The sequence below is a fragment of the Oscarella lobularis genome, chromosome 20 (assembly GCF_947507565.1).
Source record: "Oscarella lobularis chromosome 20, ooOscLobu1.1, whole genome shotgun sequence".
In the NCBI taxonomy this organism is placed as follows: domain Eukaryota; kingdom Metazoa; phylum Porifera; class Homoscleromorpha; order Homosclerophorida; family Oscarellidae; genus Oscarella; species Oscarella lobularis.
In genome coordinates this window covers 1117962-1137447 of record NC_089194.1, presented here as the reverse complement: position 1 = coordinate 1137447, position 19486 = coordinate 1117962, and the positions used below count along the sequence as shown (strand labels likewise).

The 19486-nt window shown below is 44.4% G+C and overlaps 7 protein-coding genes and 2 long non-coding RNA genes across 9 annotated transcripts; 4 read left to right on the top strand and 5 right to left on the bottom strand.

The window, feature by feature from the left end:
• Nucleotides 1-13: 13 nt before the first annotated feature.
• LOC136198868 (uncharacterized) lies at nt 14-1114 on the bottom strand. Its single transcript, XR_010672907.1, has 5 exons — nt 995-1114; nt 829-939; nt 730-770; nt 248-628; nt 14-187 (listed from the first exon to the last, which is right to left on the bottom strand). It is a non-coding gene; the product is annotated as an uncharacterized lncRNA (long non-coding RNA).
• A 47-nt stretch (nt 1115-1161) lies between these two features.
• On the top strand, nt 1162-1583 carry LOC136199107 (uncharacterized). The gene is made up of 3 exons (XR_010672976.1): nt 1162-1262; nt 1334-1419; nt 1478-1583. It is a non-coding gene; the product is annotated as an uncharacterized lncRNA (long non-coding RNA).
• Nucleotides 1584-1629: 46 nt separating this feature from the next.
• LOC136199058 (kelch domain-containing protein 2-like) lies at nt 1630-3898 on the top strand. The gene is made up of 8 exons (XM_065989162.1): nt 1630-1717; nt 2049-2609; nt 2659-2819; nt 2874-3077; nt 3127-3268; nt 3320-3443; nt 3533-3622; nt 3669-3898. The coding sequence occupies exons 1-8, from the start codon at nt 1714-1716 to the stop codon at nt 3748-3750; spliced, it is 1368 nt and encodes a 455-aa protein (XP_065845234.1). The 5' UTR covers nt 1630-1713; the 3' UTR covers nt 3751-3898.
• On the bottom strand, nt 3127-7703 carry LOC136199057 (uncharacterized). The gene is made up of 3 exons (XM_065989161.1): nt 5938-7703; nt 4196-5879; nt 3127-4141 (listed from the first exon to the last, which is right to left on the bottom strand). Exons 1-3 carry the CDS (start codon nt 7670-7672, stop codon nt 3823-3825), a joined length of 3738 nt encoding a protein of 1245 aa, XP_065845233.1. The 5' UTR covers nt 7673-7703; the 3' UTR covers nt 3127-3822.
• Nucleotides 7704-8033: 330 nt separating this feature from the next.
• LOC136199230 (chloride channel protein D-like) lies at nt 8034-12377 on the bottom strand. The gene is made up of 29 exons (XM_065989402.1): nt 12271-12377; nt 12162-12221; nt 12012-12101; nt 11915-11957; nt 11792-11823; nt 11659-11721; nt 11457-11604; nt 11363-11399; nt 11234-11299; nt 11148-11180; nt 11054-11100; nt 10927-10994; nt 10816-10869; nt 10515-10580; nt 10380-10465; nt 10280-10325; nt 10148-10219; nt 10013-10094; nt 9864-9952; nt 9730-9810; nt 9613-9673; nt 9448-9546; nt 9358-9396; nt 9156-9288; nt 8953-9101; nt 8761-8894; nt 8644-8706; nt 8507-8580; nt 8034-8435 (listed from the first exon to the last, which is right to left on the bottom strand). The coding sequence occupies exons 1-29, from the start codon at nt 12328-12330 to the stop codon at nt 8156-8158; spliced, it is 2355 nt and encodes a 784-aa protein (XP_065845474.1). The 5' UTR covers nt 12331-12377; the 3' UTR covers nt 8034-8155.
• A 276-nt stretch (nt 12378-12653) lies between these two features.
• LOC136199323 (eukaryotic translation initiation factor 4E-like) lies at nt 12654-14011 on the top strand. Its single transcript, XM_065989508.1, has 8 exons — nt 12654-12761; nt 12869-13000; nt 13075-13091; nt 13148-13211; nt 13276-13386; nt 13490-13629; nt 13681-13735; nt 13790-14011. Exons 1-8 carry the CDS (start codon nt 12711-12713, stop codon nt 13847-13849), a joined length of 630 nt encoding a protein of 209 aa, XP_065845580.1. The 5' UTR covers nt 12654-12710; the 3' UTR covers nt 13850-14011.
• A 331-nt stretch (nt 14012-14342) lies between these two features.
• Nucleotides 14343-17790, bottom strand: LOC136199065 (signal recognition particle subunit SRP54-like). Its single transcript, XM_065989165.1, has 16 exons — nt 17678-17790; nt 17521-17612; nt 17385-17469; nt 17219-17323; nt 17045-17111; nt 16886-16943; nt 16738-16827; nt 16621-16681; nt 16503-16562; nt 16359-16447; nt 16093-16280; nt 15963-16036; nt 15755-15863; nt 15521-15691; nt 15368-15463; nt 14343-15221 (listed from the first exon to the last, which is right to left on the bottom strand). The coding sequence occupies exons 1-16, from the start codon at nt 17753-17755 to the stop codon at nt 15133-15135; spliced, it is 1512 nt and encodes a 503-aa protein (XP_065845237.1). The 5' UTR covers nt 17756-17790; the 3' UTR covers nt 14343-15132.
• A 35-nt stretch (nt 17791-17825) lies between these two features.
• On the top strand, nt 17826-18161 carry LOC136199273 (mitochondrial import inner membrane translocase subunit TIM14-like). The gene has a single exon (XM_065989446.1). It carries the CDS (start codon nt 17826-17828, stop codon nt 18159-18161), a length of 336 nt encoding a protein of 111 aa, XP_065845518.1.
• LOC136199291 (galactose-3-O-sulfotransferase 2-like) lies at nt 18014-19371 on the bottom strand. Its single transcript, XM_065989467.1, has one exon. It carries the CDS (start codon nt 19344-19346, stop codon nt 18231-18233), a length of 1116 nt encoding a protein of 371 aa, XP_065845539.1. The 5' UTR covers nt 19347-19371; the 3' UTR covers nt 18014-18230.
• Between the last annotated feature and the right edge of the window lie 115 nt (nt 19372-19486).

Here is a 19486-nt window from a genome sequence, read left to right as displayed (position 1 = left end):
TCAAGATCCCGTACAATAATCGCAATAACCTACGGTATTTACTGAACAAAAAAACACCGAATCATGGTAAAGAAAACGCTAAACTGAACGCCCATCAAAACAATCAACGAAACGCCCAACCAAAAACGTTCACTAAAAATCGTCTCAATACCCCAATCAATAAGATCATCACTAAGGGACATGATTCCTAAAAACACAGAGGGAAAACCGTTAGGGTCTCTTTAGACACGCCCACGCTTTCTCTTACTGTATCTTTCATCGTAATACGATAAATATAGCGTGGGACTGACTTCAGAATGACGTTCATTGGAAACGCTGCACGCGTACTCCCCAACGTCACTTTTAGTCAATAACAATATTTTTAAATAAGAGCACGCCTGTGCTGACGTCGAGTCACAACCGGAAGTGACGTGGTGTTTGCCGTTCGGTTCTAGTGTCTCGTTATTGAATGTCCAATTTATGAATGACGTCGTGATTTTATTAAGAGACAAGCAAATGAGGGTTACGTTGTTTCCCAATTTGGGACGACCACGTGGTTGCATTTGCGATAAAAATATTTTAGGAATTTCCAATTTCTGCTCGTCTGTTGCGTGAGGAAGAGGAGCAGAAGGCAATTGCCGTTGCCACACTACATTTGAATTTAATTAATTAAGCATTTATTCACGCGGATAAAATGCTTTGTTATGTATTTATATCCCGTTATTATTTTATCTCTCTATGTTTACTTACGCCGAATGAGTAAATAAATCGTGACCAGTGCTATGCTGTATCTACCAAAAAGCTTCGCGTAAGCTGAGACGACGATTTCTTACGGTTGTCGTAACTGACTTGCTAAGGAGGATTTTGCCGCTGTTTGTGCATATGCGGAGCCCTTTCCTGTACATCGACGAGCAGTTCATCAATGAAACTTCGTAGACTTGCAAACGCCTCGCTACGTTCCTGTCGTGCATTAGTAGGTCGAAACAAGCGATAAAACCAGCGGAAAACCACTCACTCGAGAAGACGGCTTCACCAGGTTTGCTTCTAGTAGGTTTTCTAACGGTTTTCAAACGTCTACAGTAGTCGCCAGTACGACACGTAGAACTTTAAACGAAGTCCGAAACTTGCGAAGTCCCGGATAACTCGTCTAGGGATAATAAAATTACTATCTCTGGCTAAACTCTTGAAAGTGTAAGACTAAGAACGCATGCGCGGTGAGTACAGTCATGGACGACACTGCCGCTACTACGCAAAGTGAAAAACCGTCTGACATAGCAGAAACTGTGAGTTAGATTCTTCTTGACATATGTTACAAAACTAGTATACTGAAACCGTTTCCTTCGTCCACTTGAAGCCTGAGAATGTTCCAAGCCAAGGGGGATCGGACGAAAACGCCGATTATGAAGAACAGCCGTCAAACGTTCAGAAAGTGAAGAGCCAGTAAGTGTTCGAATAATGAGTATTTTGCCTTCGTCGCAAGGCTCCGCTCTGGCCGTAGGACGTCCAAGAAAGACAAAAGCTGCAAGATTATCTAAAACATTTTGCACTTGAGCTTTAGTTCTGTTTTTTTGTCAAATAAAGTCGCCTGTTTCTTGTTGCCATGACCGCCCTTATTCTGTTAGAATGCATTAATTAGAACTGTACGGGAACCGCCGCACAACTGTCGGCGTTTTGAAGAAAATAGGAAAGCGTTAGCTTAGTGGCTTCTTCACTGCAGCAGAATTGCTATTTACAATGGGTGCGTAAGTCTTTCGGAGCCCGAATACAATACGCGAAGTACCGTGACTTCTAGCTAAATAGGGGCGGTTCCCATGCATGCATACATGGTTTGAATAGCTAGAGTTTCAGATCATAGAAGCCCTTTAGTGATTCTTTGACTTACAATCTCAGTGATCTCAACTTAAGGCCTCACTCGCAGTCGCGTACGGCCCGATACTAGGGTGTACGTCGCGACTGCATGCCCACGTATACAGTTAATAATCGTTCAGTTATACCGCGCGGCAGTTTAGATAGATACCCGAGCCTAAACATAAACGCCTTTCGAGCCACTCATTTTGTCTACGTTATAGGCGCCAGCTTTAGTTTCAAATACCCACCTACACAAGACCACATCGCTGCCGTACTGGGAAAGAAAATCTACATCATCGGGGGAATGCAGTTGTTCCCTGAACGCGAAAAAAATCGCCTACATCCACTGAATGAAATTTTCGTTATCGACACCGATACTTCTCAGGGAAAAACAGATAAGGCTGCCCTTCGCCAGGAAATCCGATCAACGTTGCCAAATACTTTCGGAAGTGGATGTGCCGTTGCAAAACAAAAAATCTACCTTTTTGGAGGTGGGCTGAACCCAGCAGAAAAGATTCCGCGGTATTCAAACGACCTCTTCTGTTTCGACGTCAACCTAACGGAGTGGCTTGGCGTTTCGGTTAAAGGAGAAAAGCCCGCGGGCCGTTCGGGACTAGGAATGTGCACCATTGGCGACCAGATAGTTCTGTTCGGTGGTTACGGCCCTCAGCATGACGATTCTTTCAGAAAACGTGGCTTTTCTTGGAAACAACGAAGGAAGGGTGGAGAAGGAGGTTGGAACAATGAATTGGCTGTTTTTGACCTAAAAGATCCTTACGAAGGTAAATACAATTTGCCTCACTTCGAGGTGTATTTAATCTTTAGTTTGAGGTGTTTGGAAATGGCCCGCTGAAGGTAGACAACTGAATTGGCCCTTGGCAAGGACGGGTCACACCTTAACTCCCACTAAAAACAGACAAATCGTATTATACGGCGGCAACAACTGGACTGGAACGCTAAGCGACTTACATGTACTGTCCGCTGACACTTGGGTATTTTTTGTGCCTTTAGTTAATTAAACTAGCTAACTGTTTTGATTTGCGTAGACTTGGACAGAGGTATCAGGACACGCTGATTGTCCTATGCCTGCGGTCAGCTTTCACAGTGCTACTTTCGTTGAAGGAAAATCGGGCATTGGTCTTCTTCTTATCCTCGGCGGAAAGAAGGAAATCAAGAATGAGACTGCGGTTGAAAGCATAACAGTGACAGAAGACACTGTTATAGCCTTGGATACTGGAGTTTCATTTTCTGTAAACCCTAAAAACATTGCATATATTATATGCATAAACAATTTTATAGCTGTCACATCCTGGTATTGCAAGGTCAAGCCACACCGTTTCTCAGGTGCCAAATTCCGGTGATAAGCCTACAACATTATACATTCACGGCGGACTTGATCAAGACGGCAACACTACAAACAAATCTCAACTACTTCAATGGAGTAATTACAAACACTCATACCAATTAAACCTGATTTACTTAATTGTTCTAGGCGCCGAGTGTCCGACTTCCCTAATTCATCTGAAGTCGTTTACGTCCGTCGTTCCAACTACGCACGATCCAAGAAGTTCGGAGTTTCAGCAGAAGATCATCGAAAAGCAGCAAGAAAGGATCAGGTGAGTCAGTTGTGTCTGCTATTAGACACGTAATCAAGGACCCTAGAAATATTTCTAGGGTCCTTGCTGTAATTACCTTGACATAACAGGAAAATTCAAACTGGTGAAGAAGACAAAGTCACAGAAGCAACAAGAAGTCACACATTTCCTTCCGTCGACAAACCTCAGAAAAGAAAACAGTAATGTATCCAAGGTTTCGTTCAAATAGCTAAATAATATTTCCAGGCAAACTGACGCTACGGAGAAGAAGACAAACAATTTGAACAGAAAGAACAACGAATGTAACACAAGTGACGAGTCACTCTGAGACTACCTGAAACAACGCAAATTTCTCAAATGTCGGCTTTTCATTTCGTTTCTTTTCTCAAGCTTTGAGACGTTAATTGATTTTTTTGCCACTCCACATTCCAACAATATCAGAAAAATTTGGTCGATAATTTGGATTTGTATTCCAATAAAGTTGTATTAGACCTTGAACCTCTCGGTCAACCGGAGTACTGCCATCAAATTTTGGCCTGCAATCCTCGTTAATCATACATTGGTATACTGCATTTTGAGCTTCCTCGTTCAATTCTTGTTCTCCTTCAGGAGACGCTGCTTTTGTAGGGTTCTTTCTTCTAGCCTTTTCCTCTTCTTCCTTTTTTTCTGCCCTCATAGGATGGTTAAGAGTCCAAATTTCATACAAGACCATTCCGTAGCTGTCAAAAGCAAGAGTCACTTCCGATTTAATTACATCATCAAAGCTACAGTACCTGAATACGTCCGGTTTCAAGCTCGGAAATTTTTCCTTTTTGTCTTTTGGCGAAAGCCATACTTCTGGAGCGCAGTAACCAAATGTTCCTCGTTGGAGCGTCAGAGCGCGCTCACGTTCCTTGATCGGATCAGGAGAAGACGAATGACGTTTGGGCAAGCAGCTTTCATCTGTTATGAAATAATCCTTGTCCGAAATAGTTCTAGCAAAACCAAAATCAGCAATCTTCACACTGTTATTATGCGTCAGCAACAGGTTTCCAGGTTTTAAGTCCCTGTGAATAATAGCGGGTCGCCTATCATACCCCGTATTATGGAGAAACGCCATTCCATGAGCGATGTCTTTCGCAAACTTGTCGTACTGGCTTTCTTCTCCCTTTACAAATCGAACTACAGTCAATCCATTTTTCTTTTTCTTTCGACAATCAGTAAGAAAATCGTGCATTGATCGGGGGAGCAATTCCATGATCACAAAGCGTAATTCGCTTTCATTATCCATTCCCTCACCATAGAAGGAGACAACGTTGGGATGACGCAGGTTTTTCAAAACATTAATCTCTCTTTTAAAAGTCATGTTACTGGCATCTTTAAGCTCTTTATATGCAACTTCTGTCCGACCGTACATTGCTTTGTAGACAGTACCGTACGCACCGCTTCCAATCCGCGCTCCACGGAGAACTTTCACGTCCCCTGAGGAAATTGTTGTCAGCGCTATAGATTCATATAAAACTGCACTAGCAGACTTTCCTTTTACAATTGACTTCCTTACTCGGTAACAAATGTATGTCAACCCAATAAGGACTATGATACTTCCAATGACGGAAAATACGGCAATTACTAATGGTATTCTAAATACATCCTTCGTGCACTTTCCGTCATCGTCCAGAGCAAAATGATTGTCACAGTTGCAATTTACAGCTTCGGAAAACTTTCCCGAAGCTAAAGAATTGCCGTTTACTGTGCAAGTTCCATGATCGCAGTATTTCGGCTTACGACAAATAGTGCAATTAAGAACGCTTGTGCTACCTAGAGACGGAGTGCCAAGTACATGAGGGCAAGATGTACAGTTATTTTGCCCATCGCTAGAATACGTGTGTAGTGGACATTTCCTGCACCTGCCTTCGGTAAAATCTGGCGCAAAGTAGCCGTCAGGACATCCTACTGCTGTGATAAGAAACACGTGTTCGCCGTTGTCACTGCTCGTTCTGCTGGTTGAAACAACATATGACTGGGAAGACTCTGCAAAGCTCCAAACCGAGACCGAAGAAAACATTCCGGGGTTGAGCAGACTCGTTGTCTCGGTTAACCGTAACCAGATGTTCGAATTGTTAAGATCGTACAGCCAGAGACCAGCCGCAGCGGCACTGCATCTCTCCTCGTTGTACAGAGCAAAGCCAACCACGGACGTGCAACCGCCAGATAAAAACATCTTAGACTGTAGGACAGATACGGAGTGATAACACCGCCGTCCAGGAAAGACAGAGGGCTGACTAACATTCACCCAAGAGTTTTCCTCGCCCGAATACAACCACATGTCAGCAAGACAGGCTTGCTGAACGAAGCTGCTGTTTGCAGACGTCAGTCCTCCGTAAACAATCATAACATTGTCAACGTAAGCAGCGCTGTGACCAAATCTCGCCGACGGCTTTCGCGACATGACGGGTTCAATAGAAGACCACGCACCATCTAAAATTCAGAAGATGCTACAGATTTCAATTTTGGGCTAAAACGAGAAGGCTGTCACCTGGATCGACGTGAAGATTCCCGGAAAGACTGAACTTCACGAGGTCGTCAGAAACGTGAAACTGAGACACACCGCCAACGTTGCATCCTGTTAGTCCGCCGAACACGAGCATGCTACTGTTCGAGAGTTCTACAGCTGAATGAAGAAAACGACAGCCTGGACCATAGCCAAATATGTACCAGCGATCTGTGCGAGAAAAGAATCCCCACGTTAAATTCGTGGACAGTCCTTCTTCGTCCAAGCCTCCGTATAGAACGAGAATTGGAACATTTCCGGGTCTTAGCGTCGTTGCACTGTAACCATTCTGAGCTGGTGGCGCGTTGTTAGTGTCTCTGTCTCTACTAAGGTACCACTGCCCCGTTCTAAGATTCAGCATCGTGACTTCTTGAACAGCATGCGTGTTTGACGTGAGAAAATCGTCAGACCCATGACCAAGAGCAAACATTATTGGCCTCAGGTTCTCATTAGGGTACCCGGTTTCAAGTGTAAGATGAGAACTGTCTAACGCTCGTGGTACGCTCGGCGTCTCAGGATAAGGAGTCCAAGTGAGTAGATGTTCTGTAGTAGCAGTAAGATTCCACACCAGCTGCTGTTGATACTTGTCCTTATTCGTTAGAAACACTACGCTATTTCCAACAACGCCACCAGTAAAATTTTTCGAGCCTTTGCTGTGACCGGGCGGGAATGGGCCAAGCGAAGTGAAACCAGAAATAGTTAGATCCCTTCCGTACAATACCTGCCGGCTTTCTGTGTTGAAAACGATAGGACAAATGTTACAGCAGATAATGACGTTTCCTCGTTCTTGCCCTCTGCTAAGAAAAAAGGCAATCGTGTCATCTGGATTTTTCCAGTCCTCGACGCAGGGCAGAGATTGGCTAACAATAGCCCAACTGTTGTCAACAACAGAATAGGCCCATATATCTTGAAACATTTGTTCATTGTCTACGCCTCCAGAAAAGTATACTGTTGTCTTGTTGGCGTCAGATACAGCTGCGTGAAAGAAACGAGGTGACGGCCGAGTACTGTTCGTACCGTTAGAGAGCGACTCGTTGATCATGAGCCACTGATAGACGCCCTCAGAGACACAGCGAAATTCCCAAAGATCGCCAAGTACTTCATTGTCATGTGTAGCCCCGCCAAATAAAAGTACAGATTCTTTGCAGCTGCACGGGCTCTTACTCTGGTAAATTGCCGCCGAGGCGTGGGCATATCTAGGTGAGATAAAAGTCGAGTTGTTTAGAGCTGGATCTACTTTTTCCCAATGAAGTTCTCGCCCATCTCCGTCGAGAATCCAAGTGTCGCTCACAGGCGCCAGCCTATTGCCAAACATGTGCCCGCCAAAGAGCACAACCGTGCTCTTGCATAATGTCGTGAGGCTGTAATGCTGAACGATACCCGGAATGGCATTCCTTGCTTGAAGATAGAGAGCAATCCAGGAGTTCAAATGCGGCTGAAATATCCACGTGGTAGACGTGTGCTCATCGTCGTACTGATAGTCGGGCGAAACTATCAACAGCTGTTCCTCTTTCTTGTTTATCTCGCCTAGAACGATTGTCGTCGCCGGATAGAGTGCTCCCACTCTTGACGGACCGTTTTTCGTCCAGTCGTAAAATGGCTGCCAGGTGTTTACTCCCTGAACAGACGGACTGAAGAGCGTGAAATCGGAATCTGGGCTGTGTTGAGAGTTCACGCGCACTGCAAGAAGCAGCAGCAGCAGGGCAACAAAAAGACGCATTTGTTCAAAAGCGGTTTCGCGTTTGCGTGGGATTTGCTGTTCTTGGAAGTGAGCGGGGGCTCCTCTGCGTACCCTTATATGATCAGGTCGCGTGGCGAACCACTACGCCCTCCGCCACGCACTTACATGTAGGATGAGAGGGAATAATCTATTCTTGCGACGAATCGCTCCTAAAGAAGGCTTCTGGAAGATAATAGATGCGTCTGCTGACAAAATAAGCCTCGTAGCTGGTCTGAAAAGGCGCTAGATCCAGTCTTCGAACAGAAATTCAGCCGTTGCAAATCGCGCATGCGTTCAACGAACGGGAAGAGCGCCATATGTCAACTTCCGCACAATAAAATGGTTTATCAAGGTCCTAGTCTCAAAACGAGGAATTGACGAATTTCAAAAAGCAACAAAAATTGTGCATGTAGACAAAAGAAATGGGAGTATAAAACTGATGCAGGAGCAAACACAAACAAAGCAAACCTGTCGACTTGTACGTCACGCACTTTTCGACTCATCGTCGAGAAGCGGAGCGGACAACGATTCGGTGACGCTCGCCTTGACGAGCGGATCCTTCGACTTGGAAACAACCATTTCGACGTCGACCGAATCGGAGTCCTTGTCGCCGCCGCGACGATGCTTGTGCTTTTTCTCCGCCTTGCGACTGTGCTCGTGATCGTGCGAGACGCGCTCCAAGTCCTTTCGAGTGATGATGCCTTGGAGCTCGAATTTGTCGTTGACGACACACAAGTGACGCAGTCCGAGATTCTTAAAAAACCTAGGAACGATGGGAGGGGGACATACATAAAAGAAATGGAAATGTCAGAGAGAAACGTTACTACTGCTCACATGAACGCATTGACTACGGGATAGTCTGGTAAGACTGTATAGGGAGTGCAGTCCATGTAGTCACCAACTGGTATCTGTCATATAAATAGATTGCCACTATTTCTTTAAGATCTAATAATTAATTTAAATTTTCTTACCAGAGCTTGATTTATATTCTCTTTCATCGCTCTTTCGAGATAGTTACGCGTGATGAGGCCCGCCTGAAGGAGAGCGCTCAAAGTGTCACCGAGTTTCTATACGTATGGATGATATACCATATACGTGCGACCGGTTTCGTCCGTTCTCAACACCGGGAAACCGTTGTGAGTCGTTTCCATGGCGCTCTCGACTTCCGCCGGCGATTCATTTTCCTGAAGAGTGACAACGTCGGCGATCATGGCATCGCGAGCTATAGAAGATCAAAATAAGGTGAGAGGGGGCCCCCTTTATTAATCAATAATTATTACCTGTAGCTGTCATTGACTTGTGGGGATCAGGTAAGTAGGGAATGTGCTTGACGTGAAGAAGAGCGTGATAGAGGCTGTGATTGATCCAGTCGCCAACCCACTTGGCCACAACAACCGCCACCATGATCGCAGGCAAAAAACGAAATTTCCTATATACATACTCCTAAGATTAAATAACAATGTATTTAATTTTTAATTCTGACCCCGTGATTTCCAGCATAATGACGGCTATTGTGACGGTGATTCGACCCGAACCGCTCCAAAAGGCGGCGGCACCAATCATGGCCCACGTTCCCGGATCGGCACCATGCTCCCCAATGTTATCCTTGACAAGTCCTTTAATTAATTAATTAAATAGAAAAATAAAATTACTCTTTTAAACTAAACGCTATTTCTTTATCTCACTGTTAATCGCTATGGAGAAAAGTCGACCAAGACAGCCACCTACCAAAAAATTGAATCAATTAATTATTTTAATTAATAGTTTGTCCTTGCCTATAGTGAGAGTCGGAACGACGAGACCGGATGCTATACTGATTCCAGCAGTAGCAGCCGCCATAAAAAAATAGATGACCCAATAGCCAATAATAGTCGCTATATGCAACCAAGACAAAGGCCTCAGAGAGAAAAGAAAAAAAAAACTCCACGCGTCTAAGCTACCTGGACTGAGAAAATAATACGTTCCCTGCTTGAATAAATTGGCTACGGCTTGGTGACCGCTCTAAAGTGAGGCTCACAGTGTCCGCGTATTAATTATTCAATTATTTAAAATCTTACAACGTAAAATAGTGACGCCATTTCGTTGTATTGACCGGGAGGACAACGCGCCTGTCTCAATAGCATTTTATCACCGAGAAACTGGAAAAGGAGGCGATAAAAAAATATTAATTTATTATTAAAAATCAACATACTTTTTCTATTGGTTCTTGTATTTCCTTTGTTATCGTCGAATTGGGAAGGAATACGTGCGGATAACTGTGAACGGTCGCCCATACGACGTCTAGAAATAAATAGAACGTTTCGGGATTAACATGTATAATATAAATAGTTTTCGTGCTACCGTTGACGCACGTCTCCTCTGGTCGATCGAAGGAGGGAGACGATGTATTGTAAAAGGCACTTATGTGAGAGATGAGTTGATCCTGCAAGAAAGACGCTTGATTTTTCACCTGTCCATACAAAACCCAAGACTCACGGCTTTTGTACACGGATAATTGTAGGGAACGAAAACGACGAAAATCGACGTCAGCAAGGCAATAGTCACAGCCTATATATAAATAAATAAATAAATAAATAAATAAATAAATAAATGAAAAGGGCTTACTACCTCAAGAATTCTACGCCATCCCAACGGATTGATGTACTTCAAACGCCTGCAAAATGATAATAGAAGGGAACTAAAGGATTGCTCATAATATTATATATACAAGGTGGTGAGTTTGATGACCAAGAAATTGAAAAATCCGCCTAACAATCCTCCGAGTGCACCCAACAAGGCAAACCAGAAGATGTCCTAAGACAACTGTCCACAAATTCGTCGGTGCTCGGACTGAAGTTCTTACCTCGGCGTAGTAACTAATTCTGCACGACAAATCCAGTTGGAATTCAGTAAAAAGATTTGTATCAAACTAGAGAACGAAGGTAAGCAATTAGACACATAGGAACCTGTGCCTATAATAAAGAGCCCCCCCCCCCTCCCATTGATACACTATAGGAAGGTTAGTATTTACGACAGCGTTGTTTATAGGCTAATAACTGAGCGGGGTGGGTCAACAGTTCAAAGGGAAGGGGCCCTCTACATATCTACATATAATGCGGTAGGACCCTTAAGAATCAGTAAAAGACTACATACTTTATACTTACTTGGTAGCTGTGAGTCTCAAGGAAGTAGAGGACGTAATAGGCTGTCGCACAAGTCTACGCAGCATAGACACTCTATTCATCTGCAGCATGACTTTCTTATCTCCTCCTTACGAGATACGTTCGAGCGATGAGTTTAGCATTGAAAAACGATATGGCCTCTTCGATAGCAAAAATCACGCCTAGAGGGAGGAAGGGAGAGAGTAACAATGATTGGAATTCCACGAAGGCGCTGAGAGACCTCCGATTGGTGCGTGGAAAGCGGCGGCTATGCCTCCGGCGGCACCACTAAAAATAATAAATAATCAATAATTCAATAGGTAGGGTTGTTTTACTTTGCTACAAAGTCTCGTTCATCTTTATCGTTTCTAAAAAGAAAGAAAGAACGATTATTTTAACTCTCGTTTATTAATTGTCTAACCTGAGTCTCTGCAAGCTCGCGAATATGTTAAACTTCTTGCAAATGGCTACAAGACTTCTCAAGAGACTAGTCATTAAAAGCACGCGAGTCCGTTCGTTATAGCCAATACTAGTTATTATTTATACTTACAAAGCTCCGAGCAGAGCACCTATGTGAATAGTAGGTCCTAAAGAAAAAAATCAATAGCTTGTTAATTAATTATTGAGAGAGCGTCGAGGCCGACCTTCCGGTCCAACGAAAAGACCTGAGGAGACGGCGCACGTGACGCCGAGAAGCTTCGCCAGAAACGTCGTCCAATCCATGAGCCGGTCGGCGGCAACTCCATTTAAAAATCCGATTACGTCAGGAATTCCCGAGCCACCGGACGCAGGCTTGAGAAATTACGCAATAGAGAGATAATAAAAAAGAAAAAAAAAAAGTCGAACCTCCCAAAGAACTAAGGAGACGGCAGTGAGAACGAGAGAGAGCATAATAGCCGTATTGGCAAACTAGAGAGAATATACATCAATTAATTAAACCACTACTCTCTCTATATCTATATATATAGAGATCCTTTACAAAAGCTCCAGCTAGATTATTGTCTTCAACCACTGAATAAGAAGAAGGAGGAGGAGGACTCAAAGTCAAAGAAAAAAAAAATCTACATATCTTTTATTTAATTAATTATTAATTAAAGGATACTCCCTTCCAAAAGTTCGTAGTGGGCGTCTCCAAACGTTTCGACCTATATTTAATCATTAATTAATTAATTAATTCTTTTTTTGTTTCTTTTTCGTACCACGTAACTAATGCCTCGATAGATGAGCGCTATCGATCCGCCTATGACGAAGCACATGAGCCATCGAACGAAAGCTTTCTTTCTCGCGGTCTGATTTCAAAATTTCGACTCTGATGAGAGACATTTTTTTCTAACGCTCTTTGCACTTACTCGCTGCGTGAACAGCTCGGCGTTGAGTCGCGGGTTATTCGGCTCGTGATATTCGCGGCTCTAGACGCGTTCCAACTTGGAAGGTTTCCTCCTACGGGGCCCCGCTTACCTCGATTACGCCGGCGCTGCCTACTTTTCCAACTATGGGCACATCTTCGACGTTTCCCATGGCGAATCGAGCTCGAAATCGATCGAAATGTCGACTTCGAGGTTCGTAGGCGAGTCCCGGATTGAGACAATAAACATCCCGTCACACCTAGCCGCCAAAACTATCGAATCCTATGCATTGTGAGTCCGTACGCATAGAAATAAGTACAGAGGTATGCACAAGCACGTACAAAATTAGCGTTACCTGCATCATATTAGTGTAGAGATTGATTACTCGTTGTCGTGCAGTGTGCGCGAGACAAGACTCATGCGCGTTTCTTGTATGAAAACACGCAGCGAAACAACCAACTTTCCCGCCGGCCAGCGCCACGTGTTTCTGTTTCACTTCGTGACATACGGGCGCTTCACGCCAGTGGGCCCACGTGCCGTTTTCACTGACTCATGGCCACAAGCGCGATAGAAGCGAAAGACACGAATAGCGGCCCGAATCGCGTAAGAATCGAGCTCGAACGAACGTCGACCGCGCGAACGAACCCTCGCCGACGCCGCCTTCCCCTCGCGGGCGCGATATCGCCTCGTTTCGAGTCGTTTCTCTGCAGGAAGACGAGACGGCGAACGCCGAAGCGACGATAAAACATCCCCTGCAAAATCGCTGGTGCCTCTGGTTCATCAAGAACGATCGCACGAAGGAATGGCGCGACAACGTGAAGGAAATCACGACCTTTTCGACGGTAAGAGAAAAAAGAGAGAGAAAGAAAAAAGCCCGGGCGTCACGTGATTTTTTCTCCCTTCTCTTTTTCTCAAGGTCGAAGACTTTTGGTCGTAAGGCGTTTATTTCTAAAAATTGAAAAAATTCAAATTTTTTTTCTTCTTTTAAGACTTTATAATTATATTCAGCCGGCTAGCTCTCTAAGTGGCGGTTGCGATTATTGCCTATTTAAAGTACGGAAATCATTAATCGTTATTTATTTATTTATTTATTAATCCTCCTCCTCCTCCTCCATAGGAGGGCATCTATCCCGCCTGGGAAGATAAGTTGAACAGCAAGGGAGGCCGTTGGCTTCTCAGTCTCAACAAAAGTCAACGAAGAGACTTAGATCAATTCTGGATAGAAGTGGTGAGAATGAGAATGGCTCCGCCCACCCCCACCCCCACACACACACACATACATACATATGTTTCTTTCTTTCTTTCTTTCTTCATCTCTCTCTCTCTCTCAGTTGATGCTACTAATAGGCGAACAATTCGAAGAGGCGTCCGAGGAGATATGCGGAGCCGTCGTCAACGTTCGACCCCGCGGGGATAAATTGGCCATTTGGACGGGCCATTCCGAGAGAAAGGAGAGAGTTCTTAAAATAGGGTACATATAGAAAAAAAAATATATATATAGAAATGATATTTTTACTAATAGAACTGTTGTCAAAGAGAAATTAGGAATACAACAGAGGGGAGTATTAGTTTATCAGGTAAAGAGATTATAAATAATTGACTCAATATATATATATAATATATATTTTTAGTCTCATCAGAGTACCATGTCAAAGACTGGCTCTCAGTCTAAGAGCCTCTACATAGTTTAAGTCGCTCTCTTCTTAGGGTTTCTTTTTTCTCGGAGGTGAGGTCTGATATCTCTGCATTGAAACTTCTATATGATCATTTGCGCTTCTTGCTCTCCTCCGTGCCCCGTAAACGTGTTCATGATGTTTGCAATAATAAATAAATGATTAGCGGTCTGCATATAATCACGTGTGTTCTCTTAATCGCTATCGTGGGGTGGGGTCAGGAGACGAAGAAAAGGTACATACCGCGCGAAGGCCCCGAAGCACTACGGTATTCATCCTTGACTGGAAGTTGTAGAAGTTGATTTCCCGAAAGTATGATACAGTAGTCGTCACGTTGCAGGGGGTATCTCTTGAGATGGGATGGCCCTAGTCACGCACAGAGATCGCATTGGCATTTAAAACAACATTATTCTTCTATGCAAATCCTACTTCGGTAAGAGAACTAGATGCACGCGATCCCACGGCCGCCCTATATGTATGCGTGTACGCATGGTGACGTGTGACGGACCGCTTGATGAAGACCTTTTTTTATTGGCATGCACAGGTCATCATGCACATCATGGACGCTTGTCCCAGCCAGCACAATATACTATACTATACGACAATCGTGAAAAAAAAGACATACCAGCCACTGAATCGACAGACGTATACTCGCGCGCGCCAAAAAAACGTTCAAATGCCAGGGAGTTGCAACCCCGAGCCTTTAGTGAGGACAGCTCTCGACGACGAGGGCGATCTTCTTGCAAAATGACTCATCGGGCGTGCAATCGCAAAAATGCGGCAACGCCAGAGCTTTGCCAATGGCATCAGTTGACAAAGCCGCGACATCGGCGGCGCAAGCAGAAGAACATCCCTGAAGATTCTTGGCAGGATCGCAATCGCACACGTACGGAACGAGCAACTGCGAGCAATTCGAGTTATACAAGCATTGAACCATGATGTCCTCGCAGTTGGGCAGAGACTCGGGTTCACGTTGGAACCCAATCTGAGCCGCGTAGGCGACGACGACGACGAGCGCAGCAAGAAGAAGAAGAGTACGCATACTGTTGTGACTCGACCGCGCAGGAGGCTTCAGTGGACTCTCACTGGACAAAAGCCGCTCTTAAGATAACCTCAGGAGGCTAATTATAATAATTTAGTGACGCCGAGCCACTCAGTGCATGAACAGGCGGCTCCAATGTCAATAGAATAGCGACTAGAGTAGATGAGAAAACGGGGGTCTATCGGGTAGTATTTGCTAGAATAGAGCGCGCAACGGTCTCTGTACAAGCTTTGATATCGTTTTTGCTTTAGAAAGTCAGCTAGCTGCCGCCTCCACCACCGCGCTTGTGCCCTTGCGTCGAGCCCTGTTGGAACTGCTTCATCATATTCTGCAGTCCACTCATACCGCCTATACGACGCGTGGAAGGAGACAAGGGAAAGGAGAAAGAGAGAAAAGGATTGGAAAAAGGAATTGGCAATGGACTAATTAAATAAATAGAGCGAGCTATGTGCTGACAATTGGAAGCCAAGGTGGAGAGAGAAGAGACCACGTACCCATTTGATGAAGAACGCGCGGATCCATCATCTTCGCCATCTGCTGATTCAACTTCGCCATTTGCGACGGATTGATATTCTTCGACATATCACCACCTACAATATAAAAAAATTAAAAATTTTCGTCGCCGCCGCGTCATTGTCGTCACGTGCCTTTAAAGAGGCCTTTTATTCCGCCCATTTTCTTCACCATTTGAGCGAATTTCGAATATTGCGTGAGAAGATCTTGGACGTCGCGAACCGAGACGCCGGCGCCGCGTGCGACGCGCGAGACGCGCGTCGTCTGTCGCTGAAAGAGTTTGTGACCCTGCGGATGATCGAGTTCTTGGGAAGAAAAATAAATAAATAAATAAATAAATAAATAAATAAATAAATTTTGCGCTTTACCTTGATCGCACATGCTGTCCATGATTGTCATCATTTTGCGTAGACGCGACATCGACTCCTGTTCGCTGCCCTTCGACATGAAGTCGGCACCGAAACCAGGCAACATGCCCTATATAAGAGAATAGCGTGCGTCACAGTATATATATATATTTATTTATTTATTTATTTTTATTTATTTATTATTAATTAAAGAATCCCTTTCCCTTACCATGATCTGATTAAAAGGACCCATCTTCATTATATTCTGAAATTGCTCGTACATATCTCTCAACGTAAATTGTCCTAAAATTACAATCATTGAGTTCTTCTCTCTCTTTTTTTCTCTCTCTTTCTCTCACCTTGTTTCAGTTTTCCTATCAGTTCTTCGTTCTCCTCCAATTTCAATTCGCTCACCTTATCGATGAGCCCTTCGATGTCGCCCATACCGAGCAATTTACTGACGAACGGCTTCGTCTTGAATTGCTCAAAGTCGTCGATGTGCTCGCCGGTCCCGATAAATATGACGGGACTTCGCGTGGCAGCGACGCTAAGAAAAGAAAAAAAAACCCCCCCCAAAGACATATGCACTAAGGAAGAAAGACACGTGTATGTATCTCTTTCTTACGCGCTTAGGGCTCCCCCTCCCTTCGCGTGCCCGTCCAATTTCGTTATTATAACGGAAGCGATGTCGACTTTTTCGCTGAACGCGCGCGCCTAACACACACAAAGAAATATGACGTCATTGGGCTCTTAAGACTTCTTTTCTTACCTGAGCCTCGCACGCCTGACCAATGGTCGCGTCCATAACGAAGACGACATTGTCTGGAGTCTAAATATTTACAAAAAAATCAATAAATACATAAATAGATTAATTATTTATATTATACTATTGCATTCGAGACTTGGAGCATTTCTTCGAAGAGTGACTCTTCTTGCTTGTGTCGTCCACTGGCCGCCCGAAAATGAATATTAATTTTTATAATTTATTATTTCTTTTTTTTTACCTTGTGTCGACGACGAGAAATTCGAAGCCTTCCGCTTTGAATTTTTCGACGCCGTCTTGCGCAATCACAACGGGATCCGTTTCTGTGTAGCTAAAATTAAATTAAGAATTCCAATATTAAATTAATCAATTATTTATGTATTTTTGACCTTCCATAGAAGGGAATTCGCGCCTTCGTCGCATTTTGCTTCAACTGATCAAAAGCACCTAGTAATTAATTAATTTAATTAATTAATTAAATTAGGTAATTAATTAATTAATTAATTAAAAAGAGAGAAAGATACACATAGCCTTGAGTTTTCCCTTACCTGCTCTAAACGTATCAGCGCATATAAGACAAGTCTTCCAGCCCTTTCTCTGATAATGATAAGCCATCTATACATAAACATGTGAAAAGAACCCGTATACTAATACTGTACTATATAGAGAAAGACCTCTAGTAAAAACGTTACTGGTTAATGTTATATATTCAATAATCTTGCCTTTGAGCATGTCGTCGTCTTTCCACTGCCCTGAAGACCGACGAACATGACGACGTTGGCTCGGCCTTTCACGGGCTGCCACGCCTTTACGCCCGGATCAATCAGCTACAAGGAAATAAAAGTATAAATAAATAAATATATATTTTTTAATTTTGGGTTCTTTTGCCTTGCAGAGTTCGTTGAAGACGGACGACTGTATGATTCGGCGTTTATTCAGTCCCGCTGCCATTTCCTCGAAATCGATAACCGATCTGAAAATTAATTATTATAATTTTTTTCTTCTTTCTTTGTTTTTCTCTTGCTTGATGTTTTCTCGCATTCGCTTCACTAATTTCACGTTCACGTCCGCCTCGAGAAGTGCCTTGCATATTTCCTTCAGCATCGCTTCGAGAACCTGCGCGGCGCGAGAAACGAAGGCCGTGTCCTCGAAAGGGGCCTCAATCGAAAAGACTCGATCACCTCTTCATTGATGACCGTCGCATTGCTCAAACCGCGCAAAGCGGTCGTGATTTTCCGACCTAAATCGGCTAGAACCATATCGAAAAAACGAGGCGATACGTCACCGCGATTAATCCACGTGACGTGACCAAAGGCCCTACTGCACGCTATGACATCAGTCGTCATCGCAGGTCTCGGCATCGCGGCGTCGGCTCTCGCCGCCCGATTCGCCGTTCAAGCGTTCAAGCGTCTCAAAGGCGCCTCCATTCCAATTCCGAAGGATCTCCTGACCGGCTACTATCGCGGCGGCTTCGAGCCGAAGATGACGCGTCGCGAAGCGGGCCTCGTCCTGGGAATCAGCCCGTCGTCCAATCCGCAGCGCGTGCGCGAGGCCTACTTGCGATTGGCGCGCGTCAATCATCCCGATCAAGGCGGTTCGCCGTTTCTATCGCAGAAAATTGGGGAAGCGAAAAGTTGCCTGGAAACGGCGAAAACATCGAATTAGTTAATCTAATTAATTAGTGACTGAAATTACCGATACTGTAGTTGTGCTGTAAGAATAAAATATAAAAGATCACGTGACCGAGGAATTTAATCTAATTAAGGACTTTTCGCAAAAAAACGCGGTTTTCTTCGCGACGCCAATTTGACGACATTGAACTTGACTCCCGTGCAAAGTTTGATCATCCTCTTTGTATTCCTCGACTTCCGCGACAAAGTCTCCCGTTCGTCTTTCTTCGTCGCGAATTTTTTCGCGAAACACGTCGAGAAAATGATTATAGATGAGAAAATCGGCTCGCTGCCAGTCGCGCAGCACTTCCTTGTGTCTGTCCGTCAGTTGGACGTCTTCATGATGTGCGACCAATTTCTCGTAATTCGAAACGTTCTCGTCTTTCTTCAGCTTGGGATGCGTTCTGACCGGCATCATCACGACGTCCGTCAGATTCCACTTGAGAAGTCGTCGCAGCATGACAACAGATTCCGGATAATGTTCCATTATCATGACGAAACTAAACGCGTCGTCCATTTCTCTAATTCTATTTCGAACGTCTTTTTCGTCGTAGGGAGGCTCGAGCCCTAGATCGTAGGCCATGGGATTTAGAATGTGCCAATGATGGACACAATTTTGAAGTCTTTCATAATAGGTTCGTGGATTGTCCAAGACTTCCAGAGAACTGATGCCGACTCCTCCGGCGCACTGTCGAACGGGAGGAAAGAAGTCGAAAGCGGAAAGAAAAAGACTGTAAGGATTTCGTAGAATGGTGAAATAGATCGGACTTGGTATTAGCTCGTCGATTACGGACTTTCGATAGCGACAGTGCGATATCAGTGCGTTGTAATCGCCCGGCTTGTGCGTCACGCGATACGTATTGGGATTGTCGACTTCGAGAAATTGGTTTTTCATATAAGGTTGGGGCCCCATTTCGGATACGAGTTCGATTAGGCCGTGTGAGCGTATATAGCGTCGCAGTATGTCTCTAATGCTCGTGCTTCCAGTCTTGTGCGTCTTAACAAAGACGAAATTGCGTACTGGCGTCGCTGGGGCTAGTGTCTTGGTCACGCGAGTACTAGAAGACTTTGGGTATGCGTATTTGTTGGGCGACTTGTCCCATAGAGTGAGTCGGAGCAGGAGGACGGATCCAGCGAAGCAAAGTGCTAGGCAGAAAACGCGAAATACAGCCTTGCGCATTGTCTATTATAGCTGCATGGGGTGTGAATCCGAGGCTGAAGGTCCCGTCTTCCTGCTCCCTCTTTAGCTTTCTGTTCAGCGCGCGCTAAAACACGTAGGCGTATTTAACTTTTAGCGCAATCACACTAATTGTTCATGCT

Coding starts and splice junctions, on each gene's coding strand:
- LOC136199273 (XM_065989446.1), top strand. CDS start 17,826: ATGACATCAGTCGTCATCGCAGGTCTCGGCATCGCGGCGTCGGCTCTC.
- LOC136199065 (XM_065989165.1), bottom strand. CDS start 17,755: ATGGTTCTAGCCGATTTAGGTCGGAAAATCACGACCGCTTTGCGCGGT. Junction 17,470..17,520: donor CGAATGCGAGAAAACATCAA/GCAAGAGAAAAA, acceptor ATTAATTTTCAG/ATCGGTTATCGATTTCGAGG. Junction 15,864..15,962: donor GTCCTTTTAATCAGATCATG/GTAAGGGAAAGG, acceptor TCTCTTATATAG/GGCATGTTGCCTGGTTTCGG.
- LOC136199057 (XM_065989161.1), bottom strand. CDS start 7,672: ATGCGTCTTTTTGTTGCCCTGCTGCTGCTGCTTCTTGCAGTGCGCGTG. Junction 5,880..5,937: donor GAATCTTCACGTCGATCCAG/GTGACAGCCTTC, acceptor TCTGAATTTTAG/ATGGTGCGTGGTCTTCTATT. Junction 4,142..4,195: donor TTGAAACCGGACGTATTCAG/GTACTGTAGCTT, acceptor TGCTTTTGACAG/CTACGGAATGGTCTTGTATG.
- LOC136199323 (XM_065989508.1), top strand. CDS start 12,711: ATGGCCACAAGCGCGATAGAAGCGAAAGACACGAATAGCGGCCCGAAT. Junction 13,212..13,275: donor GCGATTATTGCCTATTTAAA/GTACGGAAATCA, acceptor CCTCCTCCATAG/GAGGGCATCTATCCCGCCTG. Junction 13,736..13,789: donor GGGGAGTATTAGTTTATCAG/GTAAAGAGATTA, acceptor ATATATTTTTAG/TCTCATCAGAGTACCATGTC.
- LOC136199230 (XM_065989402.1), bottom strand. CDS start 12,330: ATGGGAAACGTCGAAGATGTGCCCATAGTTGGAAAAGTAGGCAGCGCC. Junction 10,581..10,815: donor TTGAGACTCACAGCTACCAA/GTAAGTATAAAG, acceptor TTCGTTCTCTAG/TTTGATACAAATCTTTTTAC. Junction 9,674..9,729: donor TGGCGTCACTATTTTACGTT/GTAAGATTTTAA, acceptor GCCTCACTTTAG/AGCGGTCACCAAGCCGTAGC.
- LOC136199291 (XM_065989467.1), bottom strand. CDS start 19,346: ATGCGCAAGGCTGTATTTCGCGTTTTCTGCCTAGCACTTTGCTTCGCT.
- LOC136199058 (XM_065989162.1), top strand. Junction 3,078..3,126: donor ATACTGGAGTTTCATTTTCT/GTAAACCCTAAA, acceptor ACAATTTTATAG/CTGTCACATCCTGGTATTGC. Junction 3,623..3,668: donor AAACCTCAGAAAAGAAAACA/GTAATGTATCCA, acceptor TAATATTTCCAG/GCAAACTGACGCTACGGAGA.